Source organism: Heterodontus francisci, chromosome 5, assembly GCF_036365525.1.
Source record: "Heterodontus francisci isolate sHetFra1 chromosome 5, sHetFra1.hap1, whole genome shotgun sequence".
NCBI classification, from domain to species: Eukaryota; Metazoa; Chordata; class Chondrichthyes; order Heterodontiformes; family Heterodontidae; genus Heterodontus; species Heterodontus francisci.
The window spans coordinates 29,251,365-29,264,336 of NC_090375.1; the positions used below are offsets into that span (position 1 = coordinate 29,251,365).

General features: G+C 41.5%; 1 protein-coding gene across 8 annotated transcripts in view; it reads left to right on the forward strand.

Annotated features, from left to right (window-relative positions):
* ppp4r1 (protein phosphatase 4, regulatory subunit 1) overlaps positions 1–9,330 on the forward strand; it is a 112,069-nt gene extending 102,739 nt beyond the window's left edge. For all 8 annotated transcript variants that reach the window (XM_068031242.1, XM_068031247.1, XM_068031243.1 and 5 more), the window contains 4 exons: positions 2,981–3,101; positions 4,075–4,209; positions 5,667–5,808; positions 6,440–9,330. In XM_068031242.1, coding sequence (XP_067887343.1) covers positions 2,981–3,101; positions 4,075–4,209; positions 5,667–5,808; positions 6,440–6,603 — 562 coding nt within the window. In that variant the 3' untranslated portion in view covers positions 6,604–9,330. The remainder of the gene's footprint in view (positions 1–2,980; positions 3,102–4,074; positions 4,210–5,666; positions 5,809–6,439) is intronic.
* Positions 9,331–12,972: the final 3,642 nt, after the last annotated feature.

The following is a 12,972-nucleotide window of genomic DNA, read 5'->3' on the forward strand; positions in this document are numbered from 1 at the left end:
GAAGGAATTTGGCCAGTCATGCTGGTGCTAGTTCTTCAACAGGAGCAAATGCATGGGAACACCACGACCTGCAAGTTCCCCTCCAAGTCACACACCATCCTGACTTGGAACCACATCGCCGTTCCTTTACTGTCACTGGGTCAAAATCCTGGAACTCCCTTCCTAACAGCACTGTGGGTGTACCTACCCCACATGGACTGCAGCGGTTCAAGAAGGGAGCTCACCACCTTCTCAACGGCAATTGGGGATGGGCAATAAATGCTGGCCTGGCCAGCGACGACCACATCCCGTGAATGAATAAAAAGAGTTATCTGTATTAATCCAATTCCCTTGCTTTTTTTCATCACCTTTTTATATTGTCTTTTTCACATACTTATTACGTTCCCTTGTAAAGGAATTCTAGTTTTAATACCCTCCTGTAGTAGAACATTCAATGTTCTAATAAAACTCTGAAATAAATTCTAATTTCCCCTTTATTCTGCTACTTAGAATCCCAAGTTTACACCCCCTTATTTTCAATTTGCCAACTGATGGGAAACAGTCTTTCACTATTTACTCCTGCCAAACCTTTTCACAGTTTTGACAAGTTGGATTGCCCTTGACTTTTATTTTCTGTTTGAGTTGGGAGAGAAACTATTCTGAAATCTCTCTTTCATAATTATAACTTTCAAACCTATACAATTCTACTGAATTTTCACTGTACCTCTCTCTCCCCTCTCCCCACCCCCCCCCTCTCTCTGTCTCTCTCTCCCCCTCAATCTATCGCTTTTGTACCACTCATTTTTTTTTTGTTCATGGGATTTCGGTGTCGCTGGCTAGGACAGCATTTATTGCCCATACCTAATTGCCCTTGAGAAGGTGGTGGTGAGCCACCTTCTTAGTTTAGTTTAGAGATACAGCACTGAAACAGGCCTTTCGGCCCACCGAGTCTGTGCTGACCATCAACCACCCATTTATGCTAATCCTACATTAATCCCATATTCTCTACCATATCCCCACCATTCTGCTACCACCTACGTACACTAGGGGAAATTTACAATGGGCAATTTACCTATCAACCTGCAAGTCTTTGGCTGTGGGAGGAAACCGGAGCACCCGGCGGAAACCCACGCGGTCACAGGGAGTACTTGCAAACTCCACACAGGCAGTACCCAGAACTGAACCCGGGTCGCTGGAGCTGTGAGGCTGCAGTGCTCGCTGCTGTGCCGCCCCAACTACTTGAACCACTGCAGTCCATGTTGGGTAGGTACACCCACAGTGCTGTTTGGGAGGAAGTTCCAGGATTTTGATCCAGCGACAGTGAAGTAACGGCAATATAGTTCCAAATTAGGATGGTGTATGGTTTGGGAGGGATCTTTCAGGTGGTGGTGTTCCCATGCATCTGCTGCCTTTGTCCTAGGTGGTAGAGGTCATGGGTTTGGAAGGTGCTGTTGAAGAAGCCTTGGTGCGTCGCTGCAGTGCATCTTGCAGGTGGTACACGCTACTGCCACTGTGCATTGGTGGTGAATGGGGTGCCAATCAAGCAGGCATGCTTTGTCCTGGATGGTGTGGAGCTTCTTGAGTGTTGTTGGAGCTGCACCCATCCAGGCAAGTGGAGAGTATTCCATCACAGTCCTAACTTGTGCCTTGTACATGGTGGACAGGGTTTGCGGAGTCAGCCGGTGAGTTACTCGCTGCAGGATTCCTAGCCTCTGACCTGCTCTTGTAGCCATGGTATTTATATGGCTACTTCAGTTCAGTTCAGTTTCTGGACGTTGGTAACCCCCGTAATGTTAGCGGGGGATTCAGCAGTCGTAATGCCATTGAATGTCCAGGCTGACATTTTATGACACGTTACTGCTGACATTCATTTTCTTCTTAATTAAAAGCAAAATACTGCAGATGCTGGAAATCTGAAATAAAAACAAGAAATGCTGGTAATACTCAGCAGGTTTGGCAGCATATTTGGAGAGAGAAGCAGAGTTAACGCTTCAGTTCAGTGACCCTTCATCGGAACTGGCAGAGCCAGAAATGTAATAGGTTTTAAGCAAGTAAAGCAGGGGTGGGGCAAGAGGTAACAAAAGAGGTGTTGATAGGGCAAGGTCACAGAGAATAACTGACCAGAAGGTCATGGAGCAAAGGCAAACGGTATGTTAATGGTGTGCTGAAAGACAAAGCGTTAGTATAGAGAGGATGTTAATTGACAGAAAACTGAACCCGTGCACAAACATGAAAAAAACAGTGGGTAGGCACAGTAGAAACAAACTAAGATTAAATAAACACATTAAAAAAATGAAAAAGAAAAAATAACTAAATAAAAGTAAAAAGGGGGCCCGTAATGCTCTGAAATTATTGAACTCTCTGTTCAGTCTGGCAGGCTGTAGTGTGCCTAATTGGTAAATGAGGTGCTGTTCCTCGAGCTTGCATTGATGTTCACTGGAATGGTGCAGCAATCCCAGGGCGGAGATGTGGGCATGAGAGCAGGGGGGAGTGTTGAAATGGCCAGTAACCGGAAGCTCGGTGTCTTGCTTTCGGACTGAGCGGAGGTGTTCCGCAAAGCGGTCACCTAGTCTGCGTTTCGTCTCTCCAATGTCGATGAGACCACATTGTGAGCAGTAAATACAGCATACTACATTGAAAGAAGTACAAGTAAATCGCTGCTTCACCTGAAAGGAATGTTTGGGGCCTTGGATAGTGAGAGAGGAGGTAAATGGGCAGGTATTACATCTCCTGCGATTGCAGGGGAAGGTGCTGTGGGAAGGGGATGAGGTCGTGGGGGTAATGGAGGAGTGGACCAGGGTGTCACGGAGGGAACGATCCCTTTGGAATGCGGAGGGGAGGGAAAGATGCGTTTGGTAGTGGCATCACGCTGGAGGTTCTTTGCTCTTCTCTTTTCACCCTCTTTCACACCCCCACCCCCCCACTATATTAGCATGCAGTTGAATAAGTGTTTTGCACAAATAGTGTAGATTTTGACTCTTTCCAATTCTTTTCATTTTAGACAATTGATTTTGCTACTGGAGCTATACAGCCCTAAAGATGTGTATGACTACCTACGACCCATATCACTCAGCCTCTGTGCCGATAAGGTTTCTTCGGTCCGATGGATTGCCTACCGATTGGTAAGCTTTACAAATACTGATGAAAATAACTGAGGATCTCCTTGGCAATGCTCTGAGCAAATGCACTTTCTAGTGTGCACAAATCTTGGAAGGCACTAGGTTTGATTCCTGGTCTCTGCTGAGTGCAGTGATTTCACGTTGGAGGGGGGGTTCAAGTGCTAACATTAAACCAAGGCAGAATCTGCCCCAACAATTGGAGCACGTTGTTTAGACTTCTACTTGAGGTGTGGCCACCTGAGTGATACTGTAGAGCAGCCAGCACCAGTGGAACCACATTCTAAGTATGGGAAAAAGAAAGGACTTGCAGTTATATATTGCCTTGTCATGACATCAGATGTTGCAGTGTGCTTCCCTTGAAATTAATCACTTTTGGAGTTTTGTCACTTATGTGTTGCCCAGCTGTGTTAACATTTGTCACACGTTGGTAAGGTTTTAGTGTCAAGGCTGCATGCATTTAAATCGTACTTCATGCTAGTCTAAGCAGCGTATGATCTGGTGGCTTTTTAGATGCCTAATAAAAGCAAAATCTCAGAGAAATGAAAACTTCATCTCTGCAGTAAATTTCTTTATTCAGAGGGTTGTGAATCTTTGGAATTCTGTACCCCAGATGGCCATGGAAGCTCAGTCATTGAGTATATTTAAAGTAGGGATTGACAGATTTCTAAATACAAATGACATAAAAGGGATATGAGGATAGTGTGGGAAAAAGGCATTGAATTGGATGATCAGCCATGATCATATTGAATGGTGGGGCAAGCTCGATGGGCTGAATGGCCTACTCCTGTTTCTATGTTCCTATCTCTTTCGTATGTCGCTGTCAGGGTGGGGTTACTTCCTCACTCTGCTGCCTCTGTGACCACCTCCTCCTTTAGTGTGTTTGCAAACTCAGAGCCTTGGAATGGGTTTGCTTTATGAACCACTGTTTTCTTGCTGGTAAGGTAATGATAATTGACAGTACCTGTGGTCTTTGCAGGTTGGTGAGATGATTAGAAAATTCTATGCCACTTCAACTCCCGCATTAGCAGTGGACCTTATTCACGAGCTTGTTGATAAGTTCTGCCATTGTACCAAGTGGTCAGGTCGTCAGGCCTTCGTCTTTGTCTGCCAGGTAAGAGACTCCAGAAGCGACCTACATAGTAGTGTTACTACAAACTGAACCTCACCTTAATCGCCTGCTATTTATCTTGTCTGTGTATGGGCCATGCAATGCAGCCTACATGGAATTGTTTATAATTGCATTAGAAGTGTGGAATTGAGATTTTGCCCTTATATTCGTAGCATTTTATAGTGTAGAAGGAGGCTATTCATTTTATTGTGTTGTCATGTAGACCCCACCTGCCAAGAATGCAGCCTATTAATTTTAATCATATGAACATTGATTTTAAACTGTTGCTGGAGTGAAGAAAGGACTTGTTTTAAAAATAAATCACCAGACACTGGAAAAACATTTGCATATTAACAGACAGTGCTTGGAGAGGCAAAGAACTATTCCCTGGTCCACTTAACCCAAAATGGGCTCACCAGACATTGAACGTGAGGATGCGCACATTCTGGGATGACTGCTAAGATGGCAGCATCCACAAACAAAAGTGGTCAAACCAGCTAGTCACATGACTAACCTGCTGGGCAACCTTGGTTTTATTGAATTGTGCCACAGAGAAAGGCAGAGGCTGTTGAAACTGAAGCTGGAGCAAGGAAGCCGCTCTCACTTGCTCTCACTTTCTCCCATGCCACCGGACCCACGGAAGACATGTAAACCTAGAGCGAAAAGACTCCGACCTCGAAACAAGTTGAAGCGTGCTCTGGGCATGTATTGCAAGTCTGACCGGCAACTAAAGACTTCACAGCAAACTCAAAGGACAGTAAAATAGAAACCCATCTATTGCTTCAAACTTTTCCCCTTTATTCTTTTCTACTTTTCTGCCTCTATCTGCGTGTGTGTTTATCGCATATGCATGCTAGTGTGGTCGCATCGCATATTTGTAGTCGGTAACCGGATTAGAGTTTAAGATTAATAAACTTCTACCTTCCTTCTTTAAAATCTAAGAAAATCTGTCTGAATTGATTTAATTGTCTTACAATTGGAAAGCGGTGAACAAGGATTCACTAAGGAGAAGCTAAAACATGGTGTTTTTTAAAAATTAAACCCTGTTACGGTTAAACCAGGAAAAGGCTGAGAGGGAACCCCAAGACCCTCCCCTCCTGGTCGTAACAGTGTCTATGCCAACACTCTGACACTGCTATCCAACTAGTATTGTGGGCTTGCATAAAGTCGGTCACAAACGTGAACAGAGTGTTGCTATAAAGATTTTCTAAAATCCTCCTGTCACTGAAACCTGGGCGTACCATTTTCCAGATACACGGAGTTTTCTGTAACTTGCATACTGAACCACTGCGAGTATCTCTAAGAGGGATAAATGCCTCCAAGTGCTGTTGAAAAATTAAAATTCAGTGCTATTTCCTTTAGAACTGGAAAGCTTTCAGCTGTAAATGTCAGGTTTGCTTTGTGCACATAACAATTGCATATTAAAGGACCCATTTTTCTACATATCTTCTTAAATGCAGGCTGTAATTGAAGATGATTATATCCCTATAGAGCAGTTTACTGAGCACTTGATGCCACACTTACTACAGTTAGCATCTGATCCTGTTCCAAACGTCAGAGTGTTACTGGCAAAAACTTTGAGACAAACCCTACTTGAAAAAGGTGAGGTCTTTTGCTGCCTGTTTCTATGCCTGTGCCATTGGTATTCTCAATAGTTGCATTTATGTTTTTAAATGGAAAGTTTTATTTATAGTGCATGAGCTAGTTAGAAGCATGTGAGGTTTGCCTTAGCATCCTGAGGGATTAATTTGTTTTTGCATTTTGATGAGTAACCATTTCTCCTAGCTTTCAGCCTCATTTTCTACTTTTGTCAAATGTTGTCCCCTCCTCTTGCTTCCACTCCCAAAAAATAATTTAGATAAATAAATCAATCTCCGTAAACATTGAACTTTACATGGAACATCACTGTTAATCAAAAGGAAGGCAGGATATAGATTTCCAATAATTCATATTGATGCATGTCTCATTCACAACAAGAAGGGACAACTATGAATAGATATTTTTTGTAAGCATTTGGTGTTCTAAATTTTAAAAGGAGGCACTCATATTTTTAAAAAAAAAATTTCAAAGACCACTGTGTTGGTCCGGCATGTTGGTGTTCATGGTGCATGTTTTTCATTAGTTTGCAGCCCTGAGCTGAGACGTGGTGGTTTGGGGATTGGGCGGGAAAGAATTAGGAAGGTACAGTGAAGGCTATCCTACCAAACCAGTGCATCTCCTTACTTTCTTGCAGAGTATTTTGTGAACTCGGGCAGCTCTCACCATGAAGTCATAGAGCAAATTGCTGTGGCACTGCAGGCTGATCGAGACCGGGATGTCCGATACTTTGCCAGCATATACCCCAGTAGCACAAAGCTTGGTGATGATGCCATGAGCACTGCTTCTTCGACTTATTAAAATGGGCTGACGTTCTTTGCACCATTGGATTGATCAAACTTTGAGTCACTAATGAGTGCTTTAAATGTGTATCAGCTGGAATGTACTGGGTGAGTGTTACAGAATACGGTGAGATATCTGTTCTCTAGACTGAATGATGGGGTTTTACGAATGTGGTGACCTGCCTAGTGGCCCTTGATTACACTGAGATTCAGGTAGACTACTAGTCATGGTGGCCGTGACTCTTATTTTTCATATTTTGACCACTGAAAAATTCTCAGAGGATCTTACCACCGAAGCCTTAAACTCCTGTATTCTTAAACTACAAACTTGAACACCTGGAGCCGCCTTAATGGAGGAGGGATTATCCATTTCAAACCTAATCATTCCTTCCAGAAAAAGTTATATGAATGTTATTGACGATTCTTGTTTATAAGCAACAAGTAACTGCATTTGCAAAGAATAAGAACTGGTAAAGTTAACATGTATTTCTTAATACTCCACAAGAAGTTTCATGTGCTGATTCTGAAAAGTTCTTTTTCATCTGTGCTAGTTATGTAAAGGGGTTTTTACCTGAATGGATTAGTTATACCTCATTTAGTTTGAACACAGACAGTGGAGTTGCTTTGTGTCCTTAAAGCTACCCCATTCATACTACAGCAAATTTCAGTCCAGCAGATATGGGAAAAATGGCTGCCACTGTTTTGCTTTGACTCCCTTTAGCCAACTCATTCATCCTTTCTAGTGGGTTTTGTTCTACCTACCTTGGATATTGCACAGGAATTGACTGAAATATGGAAGAAAAAGGACAAGATTACATGCATACATACAAAATGCTCATGCTTTTCAGTTTTTTTGTTTTACAAATTCCTCATTACTGTACAGAAGCGATAATCTGTGCAATGGGTAGTGGTAGCTGTTTTTATAGGTGTGCAGATCCTGCCAAATTGATCTAGAATTTATACCTCAGACTGAGATGGATCTGACTAAATTCAGATGTATGAAATTTTGCACTATTTGGTGTGCAAATCAAGTGTTGCATCTATCTAATTTTACATGTCTGACTCCCTTTGTAAATCTCACAAGGCACCTTTTTGTGTTTCTCATTCACTCTACATATAAGCAGGATTATCCACCAACTTGTTTGGAGAGGGGCAAAGAGACAGAAGGAAGGCCAGATAATCACTATGGGACAACTGTCCTTCAAAGATCTTTGCCATGTGAGGCCATTTTGATTACCTGACTTTCTACTGCTAATAAAATCCTGTTCTAACAATCCCATCATCTTGTTCAAACTGATGATTTTTGTGCCTTAGTGGCAGCCTATGAGGTCTGTCTCAGTTGATTTAGTTCTTTGGCCTCTGGTCAATGTCAGCTCAGTTTTAAGGCCTGCAATGAATGGCTTCCAGTAACTATCAAACATGGTACCTGTCTTCCATCATTGCAAGTCTTATCAAAGTTTCAGGCCAGATGTAAATTTAACATAATGAAACCATCCTATTCATTGAAAGGTTATCCAGGCTGCAAGATGTAAATGGAGTGATAGATTCTTGTCAGTCCAGGAAAAGAGACCATTGGTTAAACAAGTTTCTGAAGAGAGATTTTGGCAAATTGTGCAGTGGATTTTGTCATAATGAACTACTCCTTGAAGTGCGTCTTGAATTCTACTTGTACAGTGGCCACCTCATGAACTATCATGTGGTGGGTTCTCGAGTGTCTACCTGAAGAATTGACATGTTTTTTGCCCCCACTTCCAAACCCCACCCCTGAAGAATTATTGTTCTTGGCTGAAAGTGTAATGTGGTAAGTGAATTGACATGGTTGTTTCCCAGATCGGCTTCCAGTTGCAAGTCTTCAGAGTCCCACCACCAATACTGGCACTAGTGTATTTCTGCGTTTGGAGGTTGAATGTAAAAGACAAATGATCTATGACCTATGGTCTCCTTTTATTCTTTGAAAGAAGTTCAATTTCCACATATAAATCATTTTCCCACTCAGCCTGCCCAGTCTCTCTTCTTGAACCTCATGTTGATGAAGCTGCTTGTTTTTTGTTTATGCTTTATGGGTCTAGCCACATTTTAGTTTATGAAGGTTTGTAGCGTCCTTGGACAAACAGATCTCATTCCAGGCAATAGTTCTCCACATCTGACACAATAGGGAGCGTTCACCTGATTAGCTCCAAACCATTAACAGTCGTATTTGATTTCATTGACTCCTTCTGTCTCCTCATTCCCTGCCCCATCAAACCTTCCCACCACTGAGATAAAATGAGACGATTCATTCCACATGTGGATTTTGGACATTTTTCAGAAATTGAGGTGTTGCCTATGGCAGGTAAGCTAATATTACATGCTGCAAAGTGTGAAATGGTCAGATTTCTGAGAGTGTTTAAATGTGTGCAGTGGGAACTCAAGGGCTCAGGCTCAGCACTAACACTACAAAGTAGTCAAATGATTTAAAGTACAGCACATTTCTGAGTTTGTTATGCAGAATTCTGCTGTGTACTTATGTCTGTTTCATGCTGGTCATGTCCTGCGGAGTATGTTTGAATTGGATTAGCACACAAGCTTTAAGTCTGAAAATTCAGGTATTTTAACTTTTTATCATGATCGGCTGAATGCTGCACCTTTTTTATATGTACATATTTGTGAGCACTCGAGTGCCTGTTGTTGATCATGTCATAAAAAGCAGTTGTGATCCAAGTTGTTCTGTACTTGTCCAAATAAAAATAAATATGCAACTGTATTACTTTCTGTATAGAGCTTACTGCTATTAAAGTTTTACATATGTGATTTTAATTCTTTTCCAGGCATTAGAAGTGAGTGAATGCAAACCAACTGGGATTTAGTATCATATCTGGCAACTCTGCTGAACTGCAAAATTAATGCATCTTGGTCAGTGACCACTGTTGAGGCTCCAGCTCCTGATTGTGAAACCGTTGCTGAGTTTGAACATTCAGTTTCTTAATTCTGGCTTGGCTTTGACATTGACATCAACAGCAATTTGCAATTATTTAACACTTATTTAATGTATAAGACACTCCAATGAGCATAATTTGACAAAAATTTTGGCACCAAGCCAAAGGAGATGGCATCAGGGCAGGTGACCAAACACTTGTTTGGTTTTAAGCAGCCTGAGAGATGGGAGAGGCGAAGAGATTTAGGAAGGGAATTTTATAGCTTGAATCTTAGATAGCTGAATGTACAGCTGGCAATAGTGGGGCAAAGGAATTGGAGGGTTGTAGTACTGCAGGGGGGGTTAGAGACATAGCAAGGGGCAAGACCATTTGAACACCAAGGATGAGAATTTTGACATTAAGGTGTTGCTGGACTGGGAGCCAGTGTATGTTGGAGAGTACATGGGTTGAATGGGACTTACTGCAAGTTTAGATTGAGTTTGGGGAGGGTAGAAGCTGGGAGGCCAGGAGAGCACCGAAGTACTAATACTTCTTTAAATCATTTTGTTTTTTAGTGTGCCTGGGAATGTAGAAACTTTACAAGTTGTTTTGATTTCATATTCGTCCAGGCCAAGGTTCTGGACTTGATTCCATTAGCAACCTAAGATCTGAACCATGCACCAGCTTGTACATGTTTAGAACCTGCTAAGTGCATCTCCTGAGGCTAGTGGTTTCCCATGCTATTTAAGCCATGTTCTCTTGAAAACCTGGCAACAGTAAGCCTGCACGTTTAGCTTAAGGTTTAAACGGAAGTGTATTCTTCAGTAACTACTACATACTAGCGTGCAAAGTGGGCCTGGGCGATATTGATTCCAAGGTATCTAAGTCAACACCATAGGCAGATAGTTACAGAAGTAGAAATGAGCACACTTGAGTAAATTAAATAGTTACTGCCATAGTTTTGGCCTGGGTTCTGTAAATTTTTGATTAGGTTATTTCTTCTATGTTAAGGAAGACTGAGTTCTATGCCACTTTGTACTGAATTTTTTAAAAGGATAAATCTTTCTGCAAAGAAAGTGAAGACGCTGGATTCTAGTTAGGGTGGAATATCAGAATGTTGGTTCATTCGAGGTTGGGGTCAAGGTGTGTTGGGCATGTTATTTGCACTGTCCCTAAGTCAGGTGATGCCACTGGATGTGAAGAGAGCTATTGTTCAGCACTGTGCTATGACCAAGACGGGAGGAGGTACTGTTAATTTAGTTCCATTTCTGCACAGGTCACAACGTATATTTACATTTTCTCACTCACTGCAACAGTCAATCAGATACACTTTTTTTTCCCCCAAAATAAAGCACACCAACCAGGTTTCTTTAATAAACACAAAATTAGTCATTTAGTAGTACAGAACTTTAATATTGCTGAAAATAGAGACATGTTGAAGCTTTTTCGTCTTGCACTCATCAGGACAATTGCAAGAATAACCAATGTAAGGGAAAACAGCACTTGTACTGCATGAGAAGAAAGTACTGATTGGTAGAGGTGTTGCCATGGCGAATGCACCAGTTTACGGTGACAGTATTAATATATGTAACTTCCAGTATGTGCAAATGCACCACACTGCGAGCCCTACTGGCAATCTTAAGTTGGTTGTCAGCATAATTCTTAGCACACTGTGGATATTTTCTAAATATACATACTGGACGCTACACATATTAATACACAGGGCCCTGTTCTTTGCAGACAAAGAATATGTGCAAACATTGCGCCTGTTTCAGCTGAACAAAATAAGTGACAGCCATTTGTTGGTTCATTCCTCAGGGCAATGTCTTGACCAATCAGAGTTAAGCTACCTGGTTTAAATTTTAAACAAATCTTGGCAGTTAACTGTCAGTCAAAGTAAGCTGGTGCATTTGCCATGGCAATGCCTCTACCAATCAGTACTCTCTTATGCAGTATACTTTGTTTTCCCTTACATTGGTTATTGCGATTGTCCTGATGAGTGCAAGACGAAAAGCTTTGACAACATGTCTCTATTTTCAGCAGTAAACACAATTATCAGTTTATTATAAACCAAATCTCAACCAATAATAAAGTAAAACATACACACAAATTGAAATATTAAAGCCCCATATTTATCCTTGCCTTCATGCGTGTACAAACACACAACCAGTTAACTGGAAAAAAAATAAAAGGGAATTTTATTTACAGCTGTTATAAAGAAAAAGAAGAAATTTAAAAAAAACAATTAGGCTGAAAAGAAGGTATGGAAGGAAGTTCTTTCTTTTGGTGAGGTGTCCCAAAGATGAATAGGCAGCCATCAATGGGATCTTCCTAGAAAAGTTCTTTCTAGGCACTGTTGATCAGTTTTGGGTAGGCTTCCAAGCGATGCGGCTAATGAAGGTCTCAGTCAAGTTGCAGCAACAGAAGGCTCCAAATAAATCTCTCAGCAGGGAGGCAGCAAGAAGGGTTTCAGTTGCACACATTTGCCATGTAAGTTCTTTAATCGTGTAGGCTTTCTTTAAATACATGAGGAAATAGGAATCTCTTGATGCAGGACTTTTCAAGAGAAAGAGGTGAGCTGTCATCTCCTGGCAAGTCAGGAAGCAAATTTCTGTTTCAGGCCAAACAACAACTGGCTTTTTTAACCGTTCAAAATGAAACTAAAACTTGTCCTGCGACATCTATAAATCTTGGCTTGTCACCTCTCTTCAAACATTTCTCCGGCCAAAACAACCCCTGCTGGGTTCTTTGAAAACAGGTGCCTTCCAGTAACTCTTTACTCTCAGGTCAAACCTTCTGGTGACCATTTTTAAAAAAAATACAAGTTCAGCTTCATCAAGATTCCAGATGAATCAATGTCCATAACATATTTTTAAAAAGAAATGGAAGTAATCTCATAACTGACTCAATTTGATATGGATGGCAATCTGACCATCATGTCACTCTCCAAAAAATAAAGTGCATAACAGTAGTTTATTTGATTGAGATTTCTTCCCTTCAGGTTATACCAGTGACCAATGAGCTCCTCCAAAATTTAAAAATAAAATCTGAGGTGCATTTACTTAAATACCAAATCTATTTCTGGTATCGAGAAAATATGGAAGTAATACAGCACAACAAGCGGCCATTGACGCTATTGTATCTGGCCGACCTTTTCCTGGAGCAATTGGAAGTTTAATTCTATTTTTCCTGCTCTGCTCTTATTGATGTATCTTGTTCTCCACCATCAATTGACCCTACCCAATGTAATAATGGTAACCTTTGGTTTAGTTGTAGAGTTATACAGTACAGAAACAGGACCATCGTGCCCGTGCCAGCCATCAAGCACCTATCTATTCTAATCCCACTTTCCAGCACTTGGCCCATAGCCTTGTATGCTATGGCATTTCAAGTGCACATCTAAATACTTCTTAAATGTTGTAGGGTTCCTGCCTCTACCACCCCTTCAGGCAGTGTGTTCCAGATTCCAACCACTCTCTGGGTGAAATTTTTTT